Source organism: Oncorhynchus clarkii, chromosome 6 (assembly GCF_045791955.1).
Source record: "Oncorhynchus clarkii lewisi isolate Uvic-CL-2024 chromosome 6, UVic_Ocla_1.0, whole genome shotgun sequence".
In the NCBI taxonomy this organism is placed as follows: Eukaryota; Metazoa; Chordata; class Actinopteri; order Salmoniformes; family Salmonidae; genus Oncorhynchus; species Oncorhynchus clarkii.
In genome coordinates this window covers 73313298-73335099 of record NC_092152.1, presented here as the reverse complement: position 1 = coordinate 73335099, position 21802 = coordinate 73313298, and the positions used below count along the sequence as shown (strand labels likewise).

The following is a 21802-nucleotide window of genomic DNA, read 5'->3' as shown; positions in this document are numbered from 1 at the left end:
GAAGTTTACATACACCTTAGCCAAATACATTTAAACTCAGTTTTTCACAATTCCTGACATTTAATCCTAGTAAAAATTCCCTGTTTTAGGTAAGTTAGGATCACCACTGTATTTTAAGAATGTGAAATGTCAGAATAATAGTCGAGAGAACGATTTATTTCAGCTTTAATTTCTTTCATCACATTCCTAGTGGGTCAGAAGTTTACATACACCCAATTAGTATTTGGTAGCATTGCCTTTAAATTGTTAAACGTTTCGGTTAGCCTTCCACAAGCTTCCCACAATAAGTTTGGTGAATTTTGGCCCATTCCTCCTGACAGAGCTAGTGTAACTGAGTCAAGTCTGTAGGCCTATTTGCTCGCACATGCTTTTTCAGTTCTGCCCACAAATGTTCTATAGGATGAGGTCCAGGCTTTGTGATGGCAACTCCAATACCTTGACTTTGTTGTCCTTAAGCCATTTTGCCACAACTTTGGAAGTATGCTTGGGGTCATTGTCCACTTGGAAGACCCATTTGAGACCAAGCTTTAACTTCCTGACTGATGTCTTGTCCTGCGATATAAACGTTGAGTTGTTATTTTTCCTGAAATGCACAAGGTCCTCTACTCCGACATGTAATCCACACATGAAACGGTTAACCAAATAATTTCTGGTCATCTCTCCAGGTTTTTTATTCTTTGGACTTTATATGGCGATTGACATCTAACTTTCATAGATATCATGATGACCAACCGAACTCAGTTCATCTTTCATTCACCTACGTGGGTATAACCAATGAGGAGATGGCACGTGGGTGTCTGCTTCTATAAACCAATGAGGAGATGGGAGAGGCAGGAATTGCACCGCGTTTAGCGTCACAAATAGTACTGACTTCGATTTTAGCGCTTGGCAACACAAACGCTCGTTGGCACGCGAGAGCAATGTCGGTGCAATAATTGAATAACATGTATGTTTAAATTTCATTTGCAACACTTGCGCACGTGAGGTGTGTGGTCAGCATGTTAGAGTTACCAGCCTCAGATTGCAGCCCAAATAAATGCTTCACAGAGTTCAAGTAACAGACACAACTCAACATCAACTGTTCAGACGAGACTGCGTGAATCAGGACTTTGTGGTTGAATTTCTGCAAAGAAACCACTACTAAGAAAACACCAATAAGAAGAAGAGACTTGCTTGGGCCAAGAAACACGAGCAATGGACATTAGACCGGTGGAAATCTGGTCTGATGAGTCCAAATTTGAGATTTTTGGTTTCAACTGCCGGGTCTTTGTGAGACGCAGAGTAGGTGAACGGATTATCTTTGCATGTGTGGTTCCCACCGTGAAGCATGGCAGAGGAGGAGTGATTGTGTGGGGGTGCTTTGCCGGTGACACTGTCAGTGATTTATTTAGAATTCAAGGCACACTTAACCAGTATTCTGCAGCGATACGCCATCCCATCTGGTTTGCGCTTGGTGGGACTATAAATTGTTTTTCAACAGGACAATGACCCAACACACCTCCAGGCTGTGTAAGGGCTATTTTACCAAGAAGGAGAGTGATGGAGTTCTGCATCAGATGACCTGGCCTCCACAATCACCCGACCTCATCCCAATTGAGATGGTTTGGGATGAGTTGGACCGCAGAGTGAAGGAAAAGCAGCAAACAACTGTTCAGCATATTTGGGAACTCCTTCAAGACTGTTGGAAAAGCATTCCAGGTGAAGCTGGTTGAGAGAATGCCAAGAGCGTGCAAAGCTGTCATCAAGGCAAAGGGTGAATCCATAATATAAAATACCATGTTTGTTATTTCATAGTTATGAAATAACACATAGTGTTATTATAGTTATTTATATGGAAATTAGGCTTCAAGGTCATTTTAATGCTCCTCATGCAGGTTTTGATAATATATAACAAGATCTTCCTCATTTTAAAAACAGTAGGTTAGTATCAGTGTGGAAACATTTACACAACAAAAGCTTTTATTTGCAAAGTGCAATATACAGTATGGGTCACATTTATCAGATACTTTTCATGATCCTCACTAACAACATGTTATTTAGTTAATGATTTCTCCTGTTTAGCAGAGAAAATATGATATTCTAGGCAATGGTGTAGAGACCTTGAACACTGGCATGATTAATGTTTTCCATATACAGCTCGACTTTGCTTACCCAGGATGTGTTCTTGGTGAGAGCAGTGGCTATTATAAGGTGTATTTCTCTATTTCTCCTCTCCTCTCCTTTCCTTTCCTCTCCTCTCCTCTCCTCTCCTCTCCTCTCCTCTCCTCTCCTCTCCTCTTCCCTCCCTCCCTCCCTCCCTCCCTCCCTCCCTCCCTCCTCAATTCAATTCAAGGTGATTTATTGGCATGGGAAACACATGTTAACATTGCCAAAGCAAGTGAAGTAGATCATATACAAAAGTGAAATAAACAATAAAAAATGAACAGTAAACATTACACTCACAGAAGTTCCAAAAGAATAAAGACATTACAAATGTCATATCATGTACAGTATATATACAGTGTTGTAACAATGTACAAATGGTTAAAGTACAAAGGGGAAAATACTGTAAATAAGCATACATATGGGTTGTATTTACAATGGTGTTTGTTCTTCACTGGTTGACCTTTTCTTGTGGCAACAGGTCCCAAATCTTGCTGCTGTGATGGCACACTGTGGTATTTCACCCAGTAGATATGGGAGTTGATCAAAATCGTTGTTGTTTTCGAATTCTTTGTGGATCTGTGGAATCTGAGGGAAATAAGTGTCTCTAACATGGTCATACATTGGGCAAGAGGTTAGGAAGTGCAGCTCAGTTTCCACCTCATTCTGTGGGCAGTGTGCACATAGCCTGTCTTCTCTTGAGAGCCAGGTCTGCGTACGGTGGCCTTTCTCAATAGCAAGGCTATGATCACTGAGTCTGTACATAGTCAAAGCTTTCCTTAAGTTTGAGTCAGTCACAGTGGTCAGGTGTTTAGGGCCAAATAGCATTCTAGGTTGCTCTGTTTTTTTGTTAATTCTTTCCAATGTGTTAAGTAATTATCTTTTTGTTTTCTCATGATTTGGTTGGGTCTAATTGTGTTGCTGTCCTGGGGTTCTGTGGGGTGTGTTTGTGTTTGTGAACAGAGCCCCAGGACCAGCTTGCTTAGGGGACTCTTTTCCAGGTTCATCTCTCTGTAGGTGATGGCTTTGTTATGGAAGGTTTGGTAATCTCTTCCTTTTAGGTGGTTGTAGAATTTAATGTCTCTTTTCTGGATTTTGATAATTAGCGGGTATCGGCCTAATTCTGCTCTATATGCATTATTTGGTGTTCTACGTTGTACACCGAGGATATTTGTGCAGAATTCTGCATGCAGAGTCTCAATTTGGTATTTGGCCCATTTTGTGAATTCTTGGTTGGTGAGTGGACCCCAGACCTCACAACCATAAAGGGCAATGGGTTCTATAACGGATTCAAGTATTCTTAGCCAGATCCTAATTGGTATCTCGAATGTTATGTTCATTTTGATGGCATGAATGCCCTTCTTACCTGTCTCTGTGTCTGTGACTGGTTTTCACAGCCTGTCTCCAGCCTGCTGGGAGATGCTGGCTGACTACGAGAAACTATGAAGACTTCGCAGTGGTAAAGGCACGTGTTCTCGCGGTGAGCCTCCTGAGGACAAGCTTTCTGACAGCAATTAAACTTTGAGGAGAACAACAACCTCATAAGAAGAAGACAGTCCCGTCTGAGGAAAAATCATGGTTGTTACGCAACTCAGGCACTCCCTTCCAGTACTTATTAAATCTGCTCTGTGTGGTGCCTTCCCTGTGACTGTCAGAACCTATACCTACCTACTGCTTCCCAGTCCTACTTTACCTGCTGTTCTACCTTTCATTACTTTTTAATCAAACTCTCATGCAAAAAAACACAAAACATAAGGAAAATTGTACTGAAAAAAATAAGTATTCTTTTTGAAATCGTTCTTTTATTCTGCTGTTGGTTTGGTGGTGGGGAAAAAGGGATGTTCTTCAGTTGGTTAGGGAGAGGGAGTGCTGGGAATGGATGGCTGGTTTGGCTCCAATATTAGACATGTATATTCATGTTGCTGCTCATTACCAGGCCTTTGATAACCAATCCCATCCTGATTATTTGGTGCTTCCATGACGAGAGGAGAGAGACTGTCTCTTTCTCGGGATGGAGAGCAGAGGAGAGGAAACGGAGGATTACTGTCAGACAGATAAGGGAATGACTAGGGACACTGATGGCCAGGGCCTTGTCATTTTGAGTGGCAGAGTGCTGTCTTTAATCAGTGAATGCGGGGGCTAGACTCTGTATGTCTGTCTGTCGGTCTGTCGTCTGTGGCTCAGCCAGCTCACCTGTTAATTCTAATTACCCAAAAACATGATCTCATAATTATTTTTGTGCTGCAGTGGAAACGCCAAATATCTCCTTTTCTCCCTCCCAAAAAGCTCTGCATTGAATTTGCACTGCAGTGGATGAAGGTAGATCAATTGTGAGTGACTGTATTTTAATCGAGTACAAACTCTGTGTTATATGATATTAACTCCTGTCCAAGGCCTCCACAACTGCAATGCCAAGTTCGTAAACAGTAAATGCACCAGGATGCTCTGAAAAAAGTTCTCGACCAATGGCCTCCGTGAGATTTCTGCTCAAATCTGTGTGTTTGAGGCTTTGGTCACTGAAGCAGTTCTCTCTGTGCTGCAGCAGGACAGTGTACAGTACGGCCCACCCTTGGCTGTGGGGTTAGAGTGACACAGCATGTGGCAGATTGGTTATGTTGAGCGGCACAGGCTCCAATAGCGGCCTTTAAAGACTTTTCAAAAAGCCACTTCTCTGTTGGATCTACCTGGTGCTCAACCCACATCCTGTTCTCAATCCTTTTGGAGTTTTTGAACACAGCCCAGCGTGCACTTGGAGAAAGGCCAGGCGGACACCCCCCACTAGCACAGCTCATCGCTGCTCTCATCTGTCAGCTAACAATCTACAAAATTTTTGCTGACTTGGGATAATTAAGTGACTGTCAGTGACTGACATAACAAGAGAAAAACTGCTTATGCACAACCATATTTTGAAATTGCACCTTGGTATTCTACTATTTTAACTCGCAACCGTAAGTTGAGACCCTGACTGCGTTACCCTCAAAAATATGATATATTTTTAAATTATTGATCTGAGGGCCTTTAAAACTGGCATGCTGCCAGCTGCCCATGTCTGTGCTAGTGGGAGGCTCAAAAGATGCATCTTGACCTTTGCACTACAGTTGAAAGGAAAAGATCAGAGCATCTACTTTTTTTGTTTCCCTCTCCACTGGTAAATTTAGCTTCCTCTGTCTCATGTGGATGCTTTCTGATCTGGGCTACATTCTGTATTTCATGGCTTACTGGACAGCACCAGATCAGCTGTTTTGAAGTGTTTTATGTCCAGGACTGAGGAATGGTTCAGGGGAGATGTATCGCTCGCCCAGGACTCAGTGCTGCACTAATATGATTTGTGGCTGTGTCTCACACTGACTATATTAACTATAACACTCAGAGAGCATTCTCTAAAGTCTGTGCAGTAAAAACACAACTGGCAAAAGCCAAATAATTATATGCCTCTCTTGCATATTAAAGTACAGTAAATGGCTTTTAGTCTTTTGGTAGAGTAATAGTATAGCATTAATTGCTGTAGGGTTAACATTGTATTTTTCTGGACATGAGCCATTCACTCTACTGGAAGAAAGTGGAGAAAAAAATCAATTTGGAAACATATTGGCAGCATTGGTTGTGGGATCAGATGGCTTTGGAAAACAGATTATGTCCAGACCAGAGAGCCCAGAACATGACCACAGGGGACTGATGTTAATAGAACACCACATGACCTTGGCGTTGCCACGGAGAAATTGTGATACCCTAGTAGGTTAGCAGACTGAGTTGGCAATGTGGGCAATACCTACAATACCTACTGAGTACCTAGACGAATACCTACCTACTAAATACCTACCTACGCAAAGGTAGGCTACTGTATCCAGGGTTTCAGAGTTTCAGCTATCAAGGCCACTTGGATAGTTCAGGTTTCAGTGTGTTCTGCCAGACCATAATAGGCTATCCCTCCTCAGTGGCTGAGGTGTACAGAGGAGAATGGAGATCTGTAACGTCTACTGCTTGGCATGAGCACAGGTTGCCATGACACTCTCCAGATAACCATCCAGATCATCATGTGATCCAGAGACAAAACCGACCAGTACTCTTATTGTACTGTATGTTATGTTTTCTCACCAAATCCCCAGAGACAGGGTTTCTCTACTATGTCAAAGGTCAGGGTACCATGGCACTTAAGGTAAAATGACTGCGTGACGTAGCTTTGCCAATAATTAATTTCAAATGCACTGAACTGGGTGGGATGGAGTGGAGTGGAGTGAGAGTGGATGGTGCCAGGTCTGCACAAGTAGTTTTTGTACAGTGGACAGGCAAAGGATGGAGAGGAAATAATATGGTCATATAATATATTATCTTTCCACAAACATTCATTGGAGTGGATTTGCATGGAAATATTGCTGCTCAGCCCCTCCCTCCACGCCAGGTCATCAGCACAATTTAATTACATTAAGAGACGGCTAAATTAGACTCTGCAAACAGAACGGCTTAAAGGATTACTGGACCTCTGGTGGGGAGAGATCAAATTCTACCTTCCAGCTTGAAACAACATGCACTGTTCCTTGCGATCCCCATGTGAAGAGGGATTGATGGAGAGATGGGGGGAGGCATGGATGGGGGGATGGAGGGAGGGTTGTTGTGGACCAGATGAGAGGGTAGTTGTACATACATCCACAGTTATTCCACAGGTAGATCATATAGAGCAGTGGTATTAAAACCTTTTCAGAGGGGACCCCATTTTCTCTAAAATCATTTCTGGGCACCCCATTTCTGTTGCAAGAATTTCTTGCGACCCCAAACCAACGCAAATGTAATGTAACCTTCAAATCTGTAACTTTTGACAACAAATAACCTTAAATTCATTACATTTTCATCTCTTATCAAAATGAAAAGTTAACAATAAATACATTTTCAAATTGTCGTTCTTAAAACGCTTGTATATTGTCCCATCTGTACTCTTGTTTTTTGTTCCCCCCAAAAATACAATCTATATAGACTGAGTGTACAAAACATTAAGAACACCTGCTCTTTCCATGAAATAGACTGACCAAGTGAATCCAGGTGAAAGCTACAATCCCTTACTGATGTCACTTGTTAAATCCACTTCAATCAGTATAGATGAAGGGGACACTGGTTAAAGAAGGATTTTGAAGCCTCGAGACAATTGAGACATGGATTGTATATGTGTGCCATTCAGAGGGTGAAATTGACTCTACAAGGTGTCGAAAGTGTTCCACAAGGATGCTGGCCCATGTTGACTCCAATGCTTTCCACAGTTGTGTCAAGTTGGCTGGATGTCCTTTGGGTGGTGGGCCGTTCTTGATACACACGGGAAACTGTTGAACGTGAAAAACCCAGCAGCGTTACAACATATTTAAGTGCCTTTGAAAGGGTTATGGTAGTAGGTGCCAAGCGCACCGTTTTATGTCAAGAACTGCAATACTGATGGGTTTTTCACATTCAACAGTTTCCCGTGTGTATCAAGAATGGTCCACCACCCAAAGGACATCCAGCCAACTTGACACAACTGTGGGAAGCATTGAAGTCAACATGGGCCAGCATACCGGTGGAACACTTTCGACACCTTGTAGAGTCAATGCCCCAATGAATTGAAGTTGTTCTGAGGGCAAAAGGGAGTGCAACTCAATATTAGAAAGGTGTTCCTAATGTTTTGTATATTCAGTGTGTATATATATATATATATATACTGTATATGGTCAAAACATATAGACTCAATGGTTACTAAAATGGGAAGAGGTCTGTACATGATAAGGTGACACTTTCTTGATTTCTCAGTCAAACAGACAGGTCCTACATGTCCTAGTTTTGTTGCACCTGGACTACTGTCCAGTTGTATGGTCAGGTGCGGCAAAGAACGACATGTATGTCAATCTCTCCTGGCACAAAGTTGAGGAGAGATTGCCTCCATTACTATTGGTGCTTGTGCAAGGATTTGATGTGTTGAAGGTACCGAACTGTCTGTTCAAGAAGTTGGCACACAGTTGGGACACTCATCGGTATCACACAAGACATTCAACCAGAGGTCTCTTCACAGTCCCTTGGTCCAGAACAGAGGCTGGGAAACGCACAGTATTGAATAGAGCCATAACTACATGGAACTCTCTGCCACCTCAGGTAACTCAAACTAGCAATAAAATCAGATAAAAGAACACCTTACTGCCCGGCCATGAAGAGACACAGACAGTTTTATGCATATTGTATTATTATGTATTATGTATTATATTATGTATGTGATACGTGGTTGGGGTACGACTGTGATATGTGGTTGTCTCACCTGACTATCTTAAGATGAATGCACTAGCTGTACGTCGCTCTGGATGGGAGCTTCTGCTGAATGGCTAAATTGTCATGTAGATGTAGTGCTTTGTATATGTATGTATATTATGTATTTCATTTGTTATGTTGTTTCCTGTTTGGACCCCAGGTAACCCTGCCTCGGCAGCAGCTAACTGGGCATCCTAACAAATACTAAGTACTAAATATACTGTGTTTATATATATATATATATATATCTTTATTTCAACCAAAAAATTGGGCGACCCCACTGCCGTTCCCCGACCCTGACTTTGAATACCACTGATATAGAGAAAGGTTTTATATTTCAGCAACGAGACCTGGCTACATCTAAGGAAAAACGCACGCACGCACACACGCACACAGACACACACACACAGGCTCTCGTACCTTAGTACATATTTTTCGTTCTCCATGTCATCTCATCAGTGGTGTGTGAAGTGTTCTTTGACTGCCTGGCGACATGCTGCATATAGAAAAGACAGTGACATTATCGTCTTCACCCCAAGCAGATGGCTTTTCAACCACGACTCCTCACTGCGGATGCCAAGCCATGGATCAGTAAAGATGTCAAGGACGTTGGGTAGGATTTTCTTTGCATGGTAAGAGTGCAATTAGACAATAACTGGCAAACTCATCACTGTGCCTTTGTTCAATTTGTGCCATTCAATGCATAGCACAGCAGTAAACAGAGCATCTCTATAGATTAGCTACTGTAACCGAGTCGAGCTAACATGCTCTCTTCCATGCAATGATTATCAGAGGGGAAATGGGATAAGAAATGGATTACTGCTATGTAATTATACTATAACTGGAACACGAGAATAGTGGGTGACCTAGTCACGACCCTCAGTGGAGTTGTGTAATACTGTACCAGTCCACTCAACGGGCCCTTGTCCTTTTTTCCAATGAAGAAAGACTTTGCTTTGCCATAGGGTTTGTTCCAATGAGATGGCAATAATGTGTTATTGGTGTTTGAGTGAAGACACATACCTTTACTGGAACACCACCATACAACTAGACCTGCCTCTCAGCCGTTGGCCCACACTGTGACAACAAGGCCTTAAGTGTTGGAAAAACGCTCACTGGTCAAAATGTGTGTTAGCAATTTATCTCAGCTGGCGCCTAGGACTTTGAGCCATGTCTTTTCCCCAGGAGATTGGTAGCTAGTGGGTTTCCCCTCAATTGTCCCTTAAACAGTTACTGTGGAGATCAGGAGAGACTGTTGCCCAGCCTGTTAAACTGCTGGTTCCTGTTCGGCTATTGTGAGTGTTATCTTAACTATGGGGGACCAAAGCACTCCACTGACTGTGACTGTACTCCACAGCCAGACAAAGAGGATGAGCAGTGGAGAGAGGAAGATAGATAGAAGCTGACATCCAATGTATTAAAAACCCAACACTATTAGAGATGAGCTTCTGGCGGAAGTGAGGCATCGTAACTTAAGGCATAGATACCGTTCAGCATTATCTTTCCAGCGGTGAAAGCTATACTGAAGTCACTGAATGTTCATTGTAACACTTCATAAGTCATTTGTGAAATTAGCATTGTTTGTTTCTAACTAAATCAGTGCCTGGATAGTGCGTGCATGCTTGCTTTTGATGTGAAAATGGATACTCGTACAGTACAATTACTGTACAGTATGTTAGCAGTTTAAATACTTCAAATTCATTAAGTGCTTATCATAATAATATAATATATGCCATTTAGCAGACACTTTTATCCAAAGCAACTTACAGTCACGCGTGCATAAATGTTACATATGTATGGACCTGGGATTTGAACCCACTACTCTAGGTTACAAGTACCATGCTCTACCAACTGAGCTTCAAAGGACCATCCCTCATAGACATAAAATCCTCAATAAAAAAAGGACATGCCACTATCTTGTCTCCATGACATTGAACTTGGCATGGTGCTCCTTCTGAATAGACAAGCCAAAACTCCTTGCCATTTCTACAGTGTGCGTGGCCCACTAGCACTGCAGTTGCTAGGTTAGACACACTCATCACTCGGCTGTGTGTGTGTGTGTGTGTGTGTGCGTGCGTGCGTGCGTGCGTGCGTGCGTGCGTGCGTGCGTGTGTGTGTGTGATATGACCCGCACGAGCATCTGACAATCAGTGGAATATTAGAGCCAGGAGAGTTCTCACTCTCCGTAAGTACCTCTTATTGATAGAGAGGCTGACACAGCACTCATCCTGTCTGATACTGATGATGACACACAGCACAGGTGACACATGATAGACCCACACACAGCCGTACATAGAGCCTCCCCCATCTCTCCATCTCTCTCTGTGTAGTCTCTCTCTCTCTCCCCCTCCCTCCCATCTAGATCTTAGCCCTATCTCCCCAGCTCTCTCTCTCCATCTCTCAGTGTGTGGCTCAGGCCTGTGGTGCTGTAGAAGGTGTTCACCACTGGTGCCCTCACAGTACACCACTAAGGATATCACCACTCACAGGATATCACCAATCACCACTCACAGTGGAACATCAAGGATATCACCAATCACCACTCACAGTGCACCACCAACATATCACCATCATTTACGATTGACATCCTGGCATTGTCTCATGATAACTCATAACCAATTACTTAATCTTTTCAGTATGCAAACTTGGTACGGTTCTTATCAAACGTTAATCCAGTAGAGGAGCAGGTTGACAATAACAGTATATATAGCACATGTGTACATGCATGTGAACAGATGTATATGGGTTTATTTGTATGTGTGTCACGCTTCTTTCACAACATATAGTACTGATGATAGTATCAACCCATTCCAGTTTCAGGTCAGTAGAGACTGATTGTAGAATAGGGTAGAATCTCTCTCCCACTGACCTGGAGCCTGTTGCTGGACCATCTCTGAGAGGTCCTGGAGGTGTATGAAGAGGACAAGGCCTCCAGCCCCGAACAGCAGAAGGAACCAGAAGGAGCAGGGCAGCTTGACGGCCGTGGCCCTCATCCGTCTTCTCCCACGCAGGGCGTCCACTATCCTACACTCCACCCACAGCATCCTGCTATCCTGCCTCAGCTCAGACTGCTGCCTGGGGAGAGAGAACAGGGACAGAGTCAGCCCAGACAGGACAGGACATAAGATATAGCAGCACAATACAGGACATAGCATGACATGACATGACATGGGGTTAAATGGGTTATAATTACATTAATATAGGTAGGCTAATCATGGTTCTTCAACAGTGTTACATCTGCGCCTGACACGCCCTCTACTGCTCATCCTGTGTCTCCTTGACTTGCCGCCACTCCCCCAGTGCTCTCTCCCTCTCCCTCTCTCTGTGTGTATGTGATTGTGTGGGCGGAGACAGGTGTGCTGGAGTCAGAGCAGTCCCCACCAGCTGCAACCTGTTCCATAATCAAGACAAATACAAATATTCAGTCCTGCCACTTCCACACTGCCAAATCGTAATCTCTGCTCAGTCAGTCTTGGTTTCTAGCCGTTTGTTACTATTTCGATCCTGTTATCCTGTTGTGCCTGTTTTCCTTGGCTGACACGGTTTTCCTCTCTGCTACAGTTCTGCCCGCTCTGACTCTGGTCCCTGTCTCCAGTCCCACGTCTCCTTATCCTGCTACTCTGCCCTGGATTCCCCACTCTACTACTCCCTTGGATTCCCCTCCGGACCTGCTTACCCTGTCCCAACCCTCTCGCTCCAGCCTCAGCCGCCGCACCTGGTTTCCTGCAACCCGCCCGAGCTTCCCCTGGCCTGCACTTCATCTTCCCCCTGTGTTTCAATAAATACCTTGGTTACTTCATCCCAGTGTCCTCGTCTGAGTCTGCTCTTGGGTTTCCCTGTTCCACTCCGTGTAACAAACAGTTTTCTTCTCATTGGATTAATACAAAATGTGTTCACCTTACTGAGTGACAACTATAGAAACATATTCTCTTTGTACTGCTAACAGCCTACCACACAAGATTAATGAGATGTTACATTTTATAAGCAGGAACTACTTAAAAGACATACTGTGCAGTATTAATGATAAACATAGGCTCTTTGAAGTCCGTTTGTAAAACAACACATGTCCTAAATGTGTTAAACTGTGGACAACTTGACATGAAATCTAGAAGCCATGTTTTTCATGAGTCAGTGAGCCAGTATGAGGGTCCGTGCTCAGGCTATAATGAATAGTGGCCTGTGCACGAGAGAAAAAGCATCTAAAGATTTCAATGGGATCTCACACTCAAACCATACAAAGGAAAAAACCAAGGCGACGGAGATGCAAAAATGTACTTTATGTAATCAATGCTCGAAAGAATCCAAAAAGGTGAAAGTGCAAAGTGCTCAACATAAAAAGGAGCATAAAAAGGAGGTAACAAGTTAACTAGATACTGGTGAATAGAGAGTCATCAACGGCATCTATAAATATACAGAATGAGACTAGAAAAATATAAATAACTAACACATATAATTGAAAATAAGAAACAATTAATCAGCCTGTATGAGTTAATTGATGCCATAACCTTGGAGACCAATAGCAGTCAATCAAGTATCAAACCACTTTGGCTGGCCTTCAGTCATGGATAAATCAGCCAGCACAATCAGATATCAAACCAATTTGGCTGGCCTTCAGTCATGGATAAATCAGCCAGTACAATCAGATATCAAACCACTTTGGCTGACCTTCAGTCATGGATAAATCAGCCAGTACAATCAGATATCAAACCACTTGGCTGGCCTTCAGTCATGGATAAATCAGCCAGTACAATCAGATATCAAACCACTTGGCTGGCCTTCAGTCATGGATAAATCAGCCAGTACAATCAGATATCAAACCACTTGGCTGGCCTTCAGTCATGGATAAATCAGCCAGTACAATCAGATATCAAACCACTTGGCTGGCCTTCAGTCATGGATAAATCAGCCAGTACAATCAGTCAGGGACATATCTCATTCTTCTGCATCTGCAGCGGAGATGCATCTATTGTTTTGCTGGGAACACGCCCTCTGATCAACTGGATCACACGCTGGGAAGTATATGTATCTATCTGCTGAATTCATTAAGCAAACACACAAGGATGTTTGTAAAATGTATTCTGATAATAATGTTTCATTTTTCTACCATATTCACAATTCCCATTTATGTGATATAGCTATTAGTATTTAGTATGCACTGTGATCTTTTAAAGTATGATTACAGGAAAAACATACACACAAAAACTATATGTGGACTGAATGTTGCACAGCTTCCAATGACAAACTTGTATTCTGTTCTGTTTTGTATAATTTACTGCATATCTAATTTCCCTTGGCAATAATGATCTTGTTGAAAAAAAAACAGGTGGCCCAGAAACTATTTATGGTCAGAATTAAACGATTGGCTCCATAACAAAGAGACAAAGAAAGATTCAGTTTGTGGCCTATTCCATTCACTATTCAATTACTACCTGAGCCCAGGGTTTGACAGGGGTAAAATGGGAGGCAAAATCATGTTCACTGCAGAGCTAATTGTCCTTATTTATGGCAGCTGGCTGATCTGTGGTCAGGGTAATCCGTTCTGCTGCTGTGATGGAGATTACCCATCAGAAATTAGATGAGCCACCACAATGACTGCTATTCTGTTATGTAGAAAAGACCAGGGTTCAGATGGTATTTGTTTTGTTTCAAATAATCAGAGCAACTGACTGAGGCGGCCTGGGGCACCAGGTGGGCAAGATTTGCACTTTTGGGACAATTATGTTGTTTCCATTGTGCTCGGCAAGTTCAATCAAGCACAGCTGAAGTATAGGTCTGTTTTCTACACTCCTTTGTTCCGGTTATCCAATTGGCTACAGTATGATAGTGGCAATGTCTCGCTCTCTTTCTGTTCATGTCGCTGACATACGTACATCCCACACTTCCCCCATCTAACATACAGTCAGCCCAGTCAGCCCCACACCTCAGCCGGCAGCGGCCCCCAGCCACCTCATACATTCCCCTGCCCCCTGTGACGGTGACCTGGCTGCCAGTGGCTGGCTCTGCAGGGGACACGTACACCCAGACACACTCAGACAAAGGGCTGATGACGGCTCAGACGCAAACAGACATGCTCAAACACCCTCACACATAACACCCAAACACCTTTAGAGTAGCTATTCTCTCTATGGTGCATAACAGCAAATGCTACAGATGAAGTCACAGGTAGGCTATTAATATACAGACAGCCCCTGCAGTAGTGTTCCCATGTTCAGGTGTGAAAAGACAGAATATATTACACAGCATGGCTGAGAGTGCCAATGTCCTAGCTACACTGCTATATGAAGCTTTGGCTTTGACTTAATGAATGCTTTTTTAAATGTATTTTTATTGTATTTCACCTTTATTTAACCAGGTAGGCCAGTTGAGAACAAGTTCTCATTTACAACTGCCACCTGGCCAAGATAAAGCAAAGCAGTGTGACAAAAACAACAACACAGAGTTACACAAGGGATAAACAAACGTACAGTCAATAACACAATATAAAAATCTATGAACAGTATGTGCAAATGTAGTAGAGTAGTGAGGTAAGGCAATAAATAGGCCATAGAGGCAAAAATAATTACAATTTAGCATTAACACTGGAGTGATAGATGTGCAGATGATGATGTGTAAGTAGAGATACTGGGGTGCAAAATAGCAAGAGGATAAGTAACAATATGGGGATGAGGTAGTTGGGTGTGCTATTTACAGATTGGCTGTACAGGTACAGTGATCGGTACGCTGCTTTGACAGCTGATGCTTAAAGTTAGAGTGGGAGATATAATGTTTAAAGTTAGTGAGGGAAATGTAAGTCTCCAGCTTCTGTGATTTTTGCAATTAGTTCCAGTCATTGGCAGCAGAGAACTGGAAGGAAAGGCGGCCAAATTAAGTGTTGGCTTTGGGGGTGACCAGTGAAATATACCTGCTGGAGAGCGTACTATGGGTGGGTGTTGCTATGGTGACCAGTGAGCTGAGATAAGGCGGGGCTTTACCTAGCATAGACTTATAGATGACCTGGAGCCAGTGTGTTTGGTGACGAATATGTAGTGAGGGCCAGCCAACAAGAGCATACAGGTCGCTATGGTGGGTGATATATGGGGCTTTGGTGTAAAGCTTCTCGTTGGTGGAAGGTGAGGAGGACCAAAATGCAGCGTGGTAAGTGTTCGTCATATTTTAATAGAAAAAACTGAACACTACACAAAATAACAACGAAGAGAAAACAAAACAGTTCTGCCAGGTGAACAGACACTAAACAGAAAATAAACACCCACAGCCAAAATGGGGAAAACAGGCTACCTAAGTATGATTCTCAATCAGAGACAACGAACAACACCTGCCTCTGATTGAGAACCATACTAGGCCAAACACATAGAAATATAACAACTTAGAAAAAAGAACATAGACTACCCACCCCAACTCACGCCCTGACCAACCTAACACAAAGACATAAAAAAGGAACTAACGTCAGAACGTGACAGTACCCCCGGCCAAAGGTGCGGACTCCGGCCGCAAAATCTGAACCTATAGGGGAGGGTCTAGGTGGGCGTCTGTCCACGGTGGTGGCTCTGGTGCGGGACGTGGACCCCACTCCACCATAGTCTGGCGCCTTAGGAGCGGCGACCCTCGCCGACGACCTCGGACTGGGGACCCTTGCAGTGGGCCCCGAATAGATGGGAGACTCCGGCAGCGCCGGACAGGCGGGAGACTCCGGCTGCGCCATAGTGAAGGGCGACTCCGGCAGCGCCGTAGTGAAGGACGACTCCGGCAGCGCCGGAGCGACGGGCGGCTCTGGCAGCTCCTGACTGACGGGCGGCTCTGGCAGCTCCTGACTGACGGGCGGCTCTGGCAGCTCAGGACAGACGGGCGGCTCTGGCAGCTCAGGACAGACGGGCGGCTCTGGCAGCTCCTGACTGACGGGCGGCTCTGGCACAGACAGGGCGGCTCTGGCAGCTCAGGACAGACGGGCGGCTCTGGCAGCTCCTGACTGACGGACGGCTCTGGCAGCTCCTGACTGACGGGCGGCTCTGGCAGCTCAGGACAGACGGGCGGCTCTGGCAGCTCAGGACAGACGGGCGGCTCTGGCAGCTCAGGACAGACGGGCGGCTCTGGCAGCTCAGGACAGACGGGCGGCTCTGGCAGCTCAGGACAGACGGGCGGCTCTGGCCTGGAGAGAGAACCTGGAGGTAGGAGACGGAGAGGGGGAGACCTACAGGAGGCCTGGTGCGTGGAGGAGGAACCGGATGGACCGGGCTGTGGGGGAGCACTGGAGCTCTGGTGCGCAGCCTTGGCACCACTCCTCCAGGCTGGATGACCACTTTAGCCCGGACCATCCAGAGTGCAGGCACAGGTTGAACTGAGCTGTGGGTGAGCACTGGAGATCTGGTGCATACTACTCGCACCTCTCCCTTAGGCTCAATGCCCACATTCGCCCGGCACAGGCGGAGCGCAGGCATAGGACGCACTGCACCCTCCCAGCGCCCTGGAGACACAGCACGCAGAGCCGGCGCAGGATACCCAGTGCCGAAACGGCGTACCGGAGACCAGACACGCTGAGCCGGCACAACACACCCTGGCTGGATGCCCACTCTCGCATGGCACTTGCGGGGGGCTGGCCTATAGTGCTCTGGGCTATGAGCGCGTACTGGTGACACTGTGCGCACCACCGCATAACACAGTGCCTGACCAGTACAACGCTGCTTTCGGTAAGCACGAGGAGTGGGCTCATGGCTCCAACCTGACCACACTCCCCGTGTTCGGGCTGCCTCTCGTGCCTGTCGCACTGCCGTGCTACCTCCTCATATCGCCGCCGCTCAGCTTTCGCTGCCTCCAGTTCTTCTTTGGGGCGGCGATATTCCCCAGCCTGTGTCCAGGGTCCCTTGCCGTCCATTATCTCCTCCCAAGTCCAGGAGTCCAGAACCCTCTGCTCCTGGTTACCACGCTGCTTGGTCCTTCTTTGGTGGGTGATTCTGTAATGCTTCTCGTTGATGGAAGGAGAGGAGGACCAAAATGCAGCGTGGTAAGTGTTTGTCATATTTTAATAGAAAAAACTGAACACTACACAAAATAACAATGAAGAGAAAACAAAACAGTTCTGCCAAGTGAACAGACACTAAACAGAAAATAAACACCCACAAACAAAATGGGAAAAGCAGGCTACCTAAGTATGATTCTCAATCACAGACAACGAACGACACCTGCCTCTGATTGAGAACCATACTAGGCCAAACACATAGACTACCCACCCCAACTCACACCCTGACCAACCTAACACAAAGACATAAAAAAGGAACTAAGGTCAGAACGTGACATTTGGTGATAAAACAGATGGCACTGTGATAGACTACATCCAGGTTGCTGAGTAGAGTGATGGAGGCTATTTTGTAAATGACATCACCAAAGTCAAAGATCGGTAGGATAGTCAGTTTTACGAGGGTATGTTTGGCAACATGAGTGAAGGAGGCTTTGTTGCGAAATAGGAAGTGAATTCTAGATTTAATTTTGGATTGGAGATGCTTAATGTGAGTCTGGACATTAACATCCTTAATTCAATAAATGAAAATCCATGGTGTTATTGTGTTCAATCACTGCACTATTGTCAATGCTGTTACATAGAATTACAAGTTCAGACCAGAGAGCTTCATATTCGGCTTCATAATAATGACTTGCCCATTTCCTGACCTCTACCTGCAGAACATCTACAGTGTGCTACATGTAACACGTAAAAATGACACACACACACACACACAGTATCTCATTAAAATCTTAATCTAGGTTTACATACAGTATCGATATTGTACAAAATGCACAATTATATTTAATGAGCACATTTGAGTAATATTCCAGCTAAAGCAGCCTGAAACCCAGCAGACCAGCTACTGGGAGCTCATTAAAGAGTACCACAGCATGAGGCTAGAGTGGGCAAAGGAGTTGCAGCTGGTATTGTGAAAGTCTCCAATGAAAGACATTCCTAGAATTATTATGGGGATGCAGTGGAGAATAGCGAAGAGGAAATGGATGGAAGTTTGTTGAGGAAATGGTTTCTCAGTACAGTATGGGTGTGCCCCACATGGCATTCGATCCCCTATATAGTGCACTACTTTTAACCCTAGCCCTGCGGTCCCTGGTCAAAAGCAGGGTTTTATCTGCATAGAAAAGTTTTGGGCGGGTTGCCCTAGTGTTTTTTCAGGCCAAATAATAATATTATTTTTATTATTTTAATAATAATTTTAAAATTGGGATAATTAAATGTTTTCAGTGTTAACTTAAAATTACTAAAATCAGATATAAAGTATGTAGAAAAGATAATGGATGTATATTGTTTTAAATAATTACTAACAATCACCAAAATAAAAGCTAGACAGTTAGGGAGAATCAAAAAATCTACTAATTATGCATTCAGGAGTAGTTTTGTCCTGGCATGGGGCCCCCATTGATTTTGTTATAATGTTGAGTCACTCAGATAGCATCAGCCATGGCAAGATGTGTAGAATTGCAGGAAATTTGCTTTAGAACTGCTCAATTTTGTCACTGAGACCAACAGGAGGGCCTCTAAAATGTTGGGTTGGTGACCACACCATTGACCACCCCCATGGCCATGCCCCCACCACGCCCCTACCACCTAAGCCCCATTTTGATCCAGAAAAAATCTAAAAGTAGTGAACTATAAAGAGAATAGGATACCATTGGGATGCATCCTATTACCTACACAGGAAGTCATCCAAACCTCCCAGGTAATAGCATAAACACAGTACACAGCACAGAACTAGACGCTTGATTCACTCTCTGTGGGCTTTCAAATGCGGTCTCTTTGTGTGTTGAGAACTTCTTATGACTCATTCTTGGCTACGGTACATAAACATCTAATTTTCATATAACGGAGGTATAAAAGGTAGGCATATAATTTTGTCATTTGAACCCCAAGCGCTACTGTATGGATTTCCATTTGTGAGAAGAATAAAATGAAAGAAGGAAAGCAAAGCTGGGTGTCTGGTTTGTTTGTACGAGGGTAAGAGATATTTCATGTTGTGATATGTGTTGCATAATATAGCCATAGAGACAGGAGAATGTCTTTACTGGTGGTGCAAATCTTAATGCTCACCATCATAAAGTCTTTTCACATCTCCTTTTTTTGTTTCACGATAGTACTGTCGTGACGTTGTATTAGTTATTGTAACGACTGTTGCTCATTGGAATGATTAAAGGTTTCTAATTGCGTGATTAAATGAATCAAGCAATTATTAACTCATTCACCTGGGGCACCATGGGACAATTCATTTTATTGAGTTTCTATTTCCCAAATTAATTCAAAGAATATCAGAATATCGATTTTACAACAGTCGCTAATTAATCAGTTTCCTCTACAGTCTCCATTCTGAACGTCGCATAATCCGTGAATCTGCATGGACCCGGGTCTCACCAATGAGTTCGTACCACACCAATCTTAGTTGAGTATTTATTTACTAGAAAGCTAAAATGATGATAAAAGATGCATATACACAACACACAGTCTAGACTATTGATTATAACTTAGTATAACTGGCCAACACACTATGGCGCGTGTCACCCAAAATGGGGATTTAAAAGAGATAAAGAGAAAGTACACGAGAGAAATATACATTTCGGTGCATTTGTCAGCTATGCTTATTTTAACCCTAGCCTTGCCCCGAACTGCCGCTCTTATGGGTCAGAATATAATGATGTAATTACGTGTGGGAGGTCTCAGATGGGAAGCTCTCGTTTAGGCTTCTCAATGACGCACTTCTCCGGCACAAGTCTCTGGTTGTCTTCACGATGTCAGTGTCCTTTTGGCTTAGTGGACTGATTCCTCGCCCTTGTTCTGAAAGGGATCTTCAGAGGACAGCCAGCTCTGTAGCTCAGAGCTCACAGCGTAGGAATGGAAACAGTGTAGATATCAGGATTCGATGGGGAGTAGAGACAAGGTGTTCCGGCTTGAATTCACCCACTTAGACACAGCTACTCATCCGTAGCATGTGTATAATTTTTTTTTTTATTTTGTCTTCAACGCTGTGTTGTGTTTTGGGTTCGTTGACTTTTTAGACCTTGGCTGCAGCTTGGGTCACTTAGTCTGATATGTTAATTCTTCACTCACATGTCTCGGGTCAGAAGTGGGCGTAACTGCATTTAGGGCAATTCTCTGGGCGTACCAAGTTAAGATGCAAGGTCTAGATTTTACTCAAATCTAATTTTAGACAACTATCTTTATTAAAACATTCTCTTTGATTTGGACATTTTCCACACAACGTACAATGTATAAACATCAAACATATACTGGGAAAACTCTTAAAGTTACAATGTTTTCATAATAACGTCATCTATTAACCTTTAACAACAAAACAAAAATGACATACATTTTCATAATCCATCTATCGTCATGACCACCATTGTGGCTGACGGAAACCATTGTTCCAAAGTCCCTTTATTTCATGTTTAATGTTCTGAGGCTGGTTCTCCATAGTGAGAGGACAAAGGAATGTTGTCTGTGGCCTAAGATTTACTCGGGGCGTGAGGGGTCATAAAACCCCCACATCTTCAGACCCCTAGATCTCTCCTACTCTGTTGGGGTTGAGAGATCATCTGTAGGGTTGTGGTCTCCTGTAACCTGACCTGATAAGGACAGTCATGACAGTACATAATGTACCTGTTGATGTGTTGAGCGTGGTGTCACTGAGGGAGGTGGTTACCAAGTAATGGTGCAGTGTTGGTCCTTAAAACTATAATAGCCATCTGTTCTTTAGCAAACAGTTGTATCTCAATCATGATAACTGTTCGTGTGTAGAATCTACACTGTAGATGATGAGTTAAAGAGACTAGTAGTAAATTGCATCAAACCATACGACAACAAATTGACAATGACTTAATTTGACATTCAAACTTCAACTGTTCCTGAAACCGTTGTTCCTTGCCTTCCTGGGCCCAATGTATACCCCCACAAAAGTCTGTTTGCCTGCATGGGTAAACACACATACTGATCAATAGAGATGAGTCTGTACTGACCTCCCGTCCCTCCCCTTTAATCAATGCCTAATGCTTTACAGACAGACAAGGCAGGAACCATTTTAAATCCTTGAAAAATAAAGTTAGTTAAACCTAAACCAGGAAGTTGAATGGAGATCCAAAGGCAACATGGAATTGTCTAAAATGTTGTTTAAGTATTAGGCTCTGGCAAAGTCTTTATGAAGGTATCAATAGGATCAAATTCATTCACTGTCTGTGCTTTTAGAATGCATGAGATAGATAGGCCTACCACTGTTCTAGTACTCAGATTTGAGATGTGGGTCTAAGAATTGTTTCTTTCCACTCTAACAAATTAGGTCTGACATAACACAGAATAACTCATTAACAACATAACAGAAGCTGCTTTAGCCATATTGTCCGTATTGTCCCTGGACTTTCTGTTCACTAA

General features: G+C 43.7%; 1 protein-coding gene across 1 annotated transcript in view; it reads right to left on the bottom strand.

Moving 5' to 3' along the window:
• The window catches only part of LOC139412230 (carbohydrate sulfotransferase 8-like), a 241141-nt gene that overhangs the window by 187086 nt on the left and 32253 nt on the right, over positions 1-21802 (bottom strand). The window contains exon 2 of the mRNA XM_071159056.1: positions 11270-11475. Within this exon, the coding sequence (XP_071015157.1) occupies positions 11270-11444 (175 nt within the window). The 5' untranslated portion in view covers positions 11445-11475. The remainder of the gene's footprint in view (positions 1-11269; positions 11476-21802) is intronic.